The 8,173-nt window shown below is 34.8% G+C and overlaps 1 protein-coding gene across 1 annotated transcript; it reads left to right on the top strand.

The window, feature by feature from the left end:
- The first annotated feature begins 4,001 nt into the window (after nucleotides 1–4,001).
- On the top strand, nucleotides 4,002–7,972 carry LOC145234078 (uncharacterized). The gene is made up of 4 exons (XM_080098858.1): nucleotides 4,002–5,225; nucleotides 6,494–6,638; nucleotides 6,699–6,808; nucleotides 7,346–7,972. The coding sequence occupies exons 1-4, from the start codon at nucleotides 4,974–4,976 to the stop codon at nucleotides 7,604–7,606; spliced, it is 768 nt and encodes a 255-aa protein (XP_079954984.1). The 5' UTR covers nucleotides 4,002–4,973; the 3' UTR covers nucleotides 7,607–7,972.
- Nucleotides 7,973–8,173: the final 201 nt, after the last annotated feature.

The following is an 8,173-nucleotide window of genomic DNA, read 5'->3' on the forward strand; positions in this document are numbered from 1 at the left end:
TTGAAATGACTCATTTTGGCAACTTAATGGTCTACGTCATTTATGGCGAACTTTCATTTATAAAAATTGGCATTTATTGTTTTCTTTATTTCTTTGTTTGATAGAATAGTAATACACAACTGTTGAAGTTACTTTTATTGCGTCACAATGCGCATTGTTACGCATCACAATTTCCACATTGTTACGTCACAATCTGACTCGTGCTTCAAGAGTCAGTCAGTAATGTTTCTTGGTTCATTGAGATACTTCTGGTATCAGAGACTCGCGCAAAACGCGTTTAGCAGTAAAAACATTTTTCGCACTTTTCAGTGGTATAGATTATGCCAAACAGGAAACTAAAAGCAAGTAACGCTAACAGAACATTTCAAGAAAGGTTGACATGTGACTTTGAATCCCCTGTAAGATCAGTAATTTCTGACAGCCATATAGAAAAATCGCTTCGCATTGCTCCATCGTCCATCTCACCGAATATTGCCAAACTTGTTAGAGAAAAACAGTGCCAAACTTCACATTGAAATGTCGACGTGTTGTAAAAACACTGGGGACTTAACCATATCTTGGTATGTTTATTGTTCTTAGAACTGTAAACGAGGATAATACACATTTCTAAGATTAGAATTTCGGTGTGAGTATTTTAATTAGAAATTATAAGACAGCTATTTCTAAGATGACAAATTAGCGGTAACACTCAAGTGGTCCGCACAATCATTCGTAAACGGCATGTGGCCCTTTGGCCAAAAAGGTTGGACACCCCTGCTTTAATGGCTCTAAAACACGAACGAACAAGTTTAAAATTAAACGGTTTTCACGAGTCAACTTGGAATCGCAAACAGAAACAGCATGCAAAGTTTCAGTTTGTTCAAATAAGAGATCCTGAAATGACAAGCGAACATGATACTTATTTGCATTGGCAAGACCGCTAACGCGATAGATGTAGGGTCGCTGTTAGTATACTTTAATGGCTCTAAAACACGAACGAAATGAGTTAAAATTAAACGGTTTTCACGAGTCAACTTGGAATCGCAACCAGAAACAGCATGCAAAGTTTCAGTTTGTTCAGATAAGAGATCCTGAAATGACAAGCGAACAAGATACTTGTTTTCGTGGGACGACAGCTAACGCGATAGAAGTAGGTCGCTCTTACTATGCTTTAATGGCTCTAAAACACGAACGAACAGAGTTAAAATTAAACGGTTTTCACGAGGCAACTTGGAATCGCAACCAGAAACAGCATGCAAAGTTTCAGTTTGTTCAAATAAGAGATCCTGAAATGACAAGCGAACATGATACTTATTTGCGTGGGGACGACCACTAACGCGATAAATGTAGGTCGCTGTTAGGATACTTTAATGGCTCTAAAACACGAACGAACAGAGTTAAAATTAAACGGTTTTCACCAGCCAAATTGGATTTGCAACCAGAAACAGCATGCAAAGTTTCAGTTTGTTCGGTTAAGCGAAATCGTTATTCGAAACGAAATTTTATTTCGAAACCAAAATTTCCCTTTTTAATTTCTTTTCTGGCACACGGTCAAATTCGTTTGTGAACTAGATCTTTTATCATGTTTTGGCGTAAATAGTGCAAGATTTACTTCATCTCGATAAAGAATAAATTATTTGCTTTACTTTAATTTGAAACCCTCGAAGGTTTGCTTATTTAGCGTGTGGTAAGAATGTTATCACGGAAATGATCTGTTTTCTACACAAATAAAATCGTTACACTTTGCAGTCGCATAAAACAACTCGACAATATCGAAATTGGCAGATAATTATGTTACAATTTCCTTTTTGCCCACAAATTATGTATTATTTAACTAATTTCTTGGTGGAACCTAAACCAACTTGTATTTCGTTTGTAAACCTAACGTGAAAACAAAATTTCGTTTTGAAAACGTTGATGGAAACGAAATTTTATTTCGAAACCAAAATTTCGTTTCTAGTTCCCTTTCACGACACAGGATCAGATTTGTTTAGAAAACAAGATCTTACATTATCTTTTGGCGTAAATAGTGGAAGATTCACGTTATCGCGATAAACAATTACTATTTTGTCTTACTTCACTGTGAAACCCTCGATATTTTGCTGATTTAGTGTGTGGTGAGAATGTTATCACCAAAATTATCTGTTTGCTGCATAAATGACAACTTTACAGTCGCATCAAACAACTCGAAAATATCGAAATTGGCAGATAATTTAGTTACAATTTCATTTGTTCCCACAAATGTTTTATTACTTAACTAATTTCTTGGTGGAACCTAAACCAACTTGTATTTCGTTTTGAAGCTTAACATGAAAACGAAATTTCGTTTTGAAAACGATATTTTATTTCGAAATCAAAATTTCCCTTTCTAATTTCCTTTTGCGGCACACGGTCAAATTCCTTTTTAAACAAGATCTTACATTATCTTTTGGCGTAAATAGTGCAAGATTTACTTCATCTCGATAATCAATCACGATTTTGCTTTACTTCAATGTGTAACCCTCAAAGGTTTGCTTATTTAGCGTGTGGTAAGAATGTTATTACTGAACTGATCTGTTTTCTACACAAATAAAATCATTACACTTCACAGTCGCATCAACCAACTCGAAAATATCGAAATTTGCAGATAATTAAGTTACAATTTCTGTTTTGCCCACAAATGTTGTATTATTTAACTAGTTCCTTGATGGAACCTAAACCAACTTGTATTTCGTTTTCAAACCTAACATAAAAACGAAATTTCGTTTTGAAAACGTTATTCGAAACGAAATTTTATTTCGAAACCAAAATTTCCCTTTTTAATTTTCTTTTGCGGCACACGGTGAATTCGTTTGTGAACTAGATCTTTTATCATGTTTTGGCGTAAATAGTGCAAGATTTACTTCATCTCGATAAAGAATAAATATTTTGCTTTACTTCAATGCAAAACCCTCGAAATGTTGCTTATTTAGCGTGCGGTGAGAATGTTGTCACAGAAATGAACTGTTCGCTACATAAATGACATCATTACACTTTACAGTCGCATAAAACAACTCATAAATATAAAAATTGGCAGATGTGTAAGTTACAATTTCATTTATTCCCGCAAATGTTGTAATATTTTACTAATTTCTTGGTGGAACCTAAACCAACTTGTATTTCGTTTGTAAACCTAACGTGAAAACGAAATTTCGTTTTGAAAACGTTGATGGAAACAAAATTTTGTTTCGAAACCAAAATTTCGTTTCTAGTTCCCTTTCACGACACAGGATCAGATTCGTTAAGAATATTAGATCTTACATTATCTTTTGGCGTAAATAGTGCAAGATTCACGTTATCGCGATAAACAATTACTATTTTGTCTTACTTCACTGTGAAACCCTCGATGTTTTGCTTATTTAACGTGTGATAAGAATGTTATCACTGAACTCATCTGTTTTCTACACAAATAAAATAATTACGCTTTACAGTCGCATCAACCAAATCGAAAATATCGAAATTGGCAGATAATTATGTTACAATTTCCTTTTTGCCCACAAATGTTGTATTATTTAACTGATTTCTTGGTGGAACCTAAACCAACTTGTATTTCGTTTTCAAACCTAAAATGAAAACAAAATTTCGTTTTGAAAACGTTATTCGAAACGAAATTTTATTTCGAAACCAAAATTTCCCTTTCTAATTTCCTTTTCCGGCACACGGTCAAATTCCTTTTTAAACAAAAATTTTGATCATGTTTTGGCGTAAATAGTGCAGGATTCACTTTATCTCGATAATAATCAATCACGATTTTGCTTTACTTCAATGTGTAACCCTCGAAGGTTTGCTTATTTAACGTGTGATAAGAATGTTATCACTGAACTCATCTGTTTTCTACACAAATAAAATAATTACACTTTACAGTCGCATCAACCAACTCGAAAATATCGAAATTGGCAGATAATTATGTTACAATTTCATGTATTTCCACAAATGTTATAATATTTAACTAATTTTTCTTGGTGGAACTCAATACTATCGCTTTTTCGTTTTTAATTCTAACACAAAATAAAATTTCGTTTCGCAAACGTTATTCAGACGAACTTTGATTTGAAAAAATCAACTCCTTTTCTTAGCTCAAGTATATCATCAAGTGGCCAAAAATTTGCAAAAAAAATTTGTTTCTTAGTATTATGTTTTTTTCCCAAAAATTTCGTTTCGAAACGAAAAAGTGTCGTACGAAACGAAATTTTGTTTTTCAAAACAAAAGTGAAAACGAAATGGAAAAACTTTATACAAAAACATAGGCTGAATATGCCCTGTCGTGAAGTAATTTAACAGCAGAGGGTTTCGGTTGGCATGAAAAACCAACATAAGCGCTGTACGTGATGTGGAAAAACAAACAGCAGAAACCAGAAGTTAAGCGAAAAATGTCCACCCGGTTTTCTCAACCAAAATGTCGCATAGCAAAAAGGATCTCAAAATTTTATTTAGCTAATAAAGTGGTCATTTGGCAAACGATGTGTGGCAACTGGTTTTGCAGATCAAATTTCGCACGATAATGTTTGTTTAGCGGCGACTACTCGACGGCACTTCACTGTGAAGAGGATCTTGTTATACGATGTTGGTCATTCTGCGGAACACCGTTGCTTCAGTATTGACCGAATATATTGTTCAAACAGAATTGAGATATTGGGTCAGCTCAGACGACTGAATAAATCTGCACAAATAGTTGAACATAATTTTTTTGCAAACGGATTTCGAAAACGAATTCGTTTGGTTTATGGTTGTTAGATAGTTTTATAACAACCATGTTACTGCCTTATTCACGTTGCATGGGCAAGGACTACTTATGTTTTTTTAATATGTTAATATTGAGTTGTTTGTAAAGTTGAATATTTACAACGTTGTCAAAAATTCAATGTACACAACGTTAAGAAAACTACCAGCATTTTCTTTTAGAGTTATTAAAAGGATGTCAAGATCGTCGTCAATTAAACAATGTATTTTTTTAGTGGTGTGTAGAACGTTTCAGAATGAAAATAATTATTGCTGGACTGCCGAAAACTGGCACAAAAACAATGCATGAAGCAGTAAAAATTTTAGGTTACGAAGTGTACGATTGGCTTGAGAACTTTTGGTATCTCGCTGACGATTGGACCAAACAAATTCAGGAGGGTTTTAGGGTCGAAGATACTAGACGGATGTTTGAAGATGTTGATGCGGTTGCAGACAGTCCTTGTGATGTTTATTGGGAGGAAATTTTTGATGCTTTTCCGAACGCAAAGGTTGTAATGCTTTTTTTCGTAGTCCAATGGTCCATTGATTTTTTCCAATCGTGTACAATTCGGAAGTTTTTAATGGTGTTATTGTGACACTTGAATGTCTCCGCAAGTTATGTTATTACCGCTTGAGCATACTTGCATAGGGGTTTTGCGCACGGTCACAATTTGGGAACCATTACGGTCAGTATCGTTGACTTAATTACAACAACATTTTTCCAAGGGGAAAAAGATAAATAAAAAGGTTGTGGGAACAAAGGTGTAGTTAATGTGTAATCTGCTTAACAGCACCGTGTTTATGTTGGCAAATTTGCGTTTAGCGTATAGGTCGTGGTAACGATCAGCCTCGTCTGGATCTGGAAAGATCAGTTCATTGAAGCTATATACGTTGTGGTGATATAAGTTATCTTCGGTGTCTGCTGAATGGACTTAATTGCACGGCAATGTCTCTGGTCAAAACACCTTCAATAATTCTTCCCTTGGTGGGAGGTCAAAATAGTCTACAAGGCCAACAAATCTAGCGCACCAGTCTCAGTACACGTTTCTGTAGAAAATCAACGGGTGGCGAGGTAGTACGTCAAGTGGTATTATGTGCGGTAGATAAAGACTACCTGTGCATTCTTCCTCACTGTCAAATTCTTCTTGATAAATCAATTACATAAGTAAACAAGGGTTGCACCTCAGCTTGTTTATTGTCTTATTCAGTATGCTTACTCAAATAGCATGTTTGAGAAACAGAGCAATTCGTTAGAAAGTACAAAGGCAGTTGCTTTCAATTCGAGTTCTCCTGGCAAACACATATTGCTATAAGTAAGCCATTAGGATTTAACCACTGTCAGGTTAGAAACGATTGATTTAATTACGTCAGCGGTGCGCTTTTTTTGGGTGCGTGGCGTAATACTGTACACATGTGCTCTTGCGATTGACTCTTGCACAAAAATCTATCATATACGGTATCCAATCAGAACACCGTATAAAGCACAATATTAAATTTCTCAACCACCAGATCACAAAGTCGCATCTACATCCTAATTAAATGCAACAGGAAATATTTCAAAGTTCAAACATGATTTTACAACTCAGTTGCATAAAACCGTTGCACCATTTAAATTCCCTGCGAGCTTTGAGCCTGTAAGTTAAAAACGAGCCAATTACATAGCTACTATTTCAAAATGTGCACAAATTATATATGAATTTTGTCGAAGTTGCCTTTCCGAGGGATTCGAACTTTAAATGTGCCTATACAGCTGTGAAACTTGTTTTTTCATTGCTAGGTGATTTTGACCACTCGTGATGAACAAAACTGGTACAATAGTTTTGTCAAACATGCAAAATATGTGAACGAAGATATCATGCTAAAACTCATTCGTACCTTCACTTACACAGGAATTCGTTTTCATCAGTACTTTGGACTTACCAGTAAGTTCCAAATAGGTTTAATTAACGTTTAAATAATAACTGACATTGAAACTTTTTAAGCCCGACATCTTCGACACGTTTCATCATGGCCGTTTATTGATTTGTCAAAAATTAAGCACGAAGAATCATTAATACGCTTCAAGATAAAACATGAAAGTTACGTAAAGCAGGTAAAATAACTTAGATAATCTTGCATAGTTTCTAATCACACACCTTAAGTAGGCTATACTTATCACAAAATGTGTATTTTGGCCACAGTTGACAGTTTGTAGCACTTAAGAAAAACGGGTTTAGTGTGTTTGCATAAAAAGCAAATAAAAGTTGTTAGCAGCTAGACCGAAATCAAACATCAATACAACTTGGTTTGCTTGCATTCAGTAGGATCACAATTTAATTCAGCAAGTACTAAAGAAAAACATGTTGAAATAAAGTGAAAAAAAAATAACGGAGAATAACCGAAGCATCTGTAACTAATTTGTTGTTTTAAACAGAAAAAAGATGTAGCCTTAATTTAATGACGAGCTTACAAAATTCGTTTAGTGATTTCAACTATCCTTATTTCATAATGACTCAGGGGCTTATGTATCACGATATTTAGATTTTTTAAATTATTTGATAATTTGATTTAAAAGGATATTTTTTTGATTATTTAAAAAAATAAAACCTTTATTTCATAACAGCCCTACTATTCAGCATGTGTTTTGCAGAAAGTTCCTGGCAACCAACTTCTGGTTTTTCAGCTCGGCGATGGTTGGAAACCATTATGCGATTTTCTTGGTGCTAAAGTACCCGACATACCATTTCCACACAAGAACAAGGGCAACAAGGTGTTGGGAGATACACGAATGGAAAATCCAATTATGCACCGTATACACAAAGAACTTTATATTTCCCTTGCCTGTCTATTTGTGCTTTTTTCTCTGCTGTTTTTATTCATCGCACAACTTATAGACAGTCTTGCATATTAGGTACTAGTTTTGAGGGGGATTAAATACAAATTTTTTTAAGATTTGTTTTGTGATTGACGTCCCCTTGCTCAAATAAATTTTCGGAAATAATTGATGTGGATTTTGTAGCAAGAAATATGGTTGTAGATTCTCTTTACAGTTAAATACAATCGTTACTACGAAAAAATCCACATGCGGGAAAACCTTTTTTTAAGGTCTGGTTTAGGCCGTTGGTTTTGAAACTTCGGGTCCATTTCTGGCATGGCACTCCACTCTGCCGATTTGCGTCGTAGTTTCAATTTCTTCACATGTATGTTACAACGTTTGTTCGTCTTAAAATCACACAGTTTTACTCGATCAAAACATTTTCATGACACATGTTCAAAGCGAGGGTCATTGGATACTGTCGACATAATTGAAATGCAGTGGAAATGTATGAGATGTGTTTGATATGGAATTACATTGCCAAGATGATGTCACCTAGACACAGGGCAGGTTTCAGTAATGTTATAAGGAAGGGGCAATTTTTTAACTGAAAAATTTCCCAAATTACGCTGTTCTACGACGTCATATATTCTGATTCGAGGA

The sequence above is a fragment of the Phallusia mammillata genome, chromosome 6 (genome assembly GCF_965637545.1).
Source record: "Phallusia mammillata chromosome 6, kaPhaMamm4.hap1.1, whole genome shotgun sequence".
Classification (NCBI taxonomy): domain Eukaryota; kingdom Metazoa; phylum Chordata; class Ascidiacea; order Phlebobranchia; family Ascidiidae; genus Phallusia; species Phallusia mammillata.

What these genes read in the sequence shown, in the direction of transcription:
- LOC145234078 (XM_080098858.1), top strand. Translation starts at nt 4,974, where the DNA reads ATGAAAATAATTATTGCTGGACTGCCGAAAACTGGCACAAAAACAATG. An exon ending in ATGCTTTTCCGAACGCAAAG is followed by an intron (nt 5,226 to 6,493) that starts GTTGTAATGCTT and finishes TTTCATTGCTAG; the next exon opens with GTGATTTTGACCACTCGTGA. An exon ending in ATGAAAGTTACGTAAAGCAG is followed by an intron (nt 6,809 to 7,345) that starts GTAAAATAACTT and finishes TGTGTTTTGCAG; the next exon opens with AAAGTTCCTGGCAACCAACT.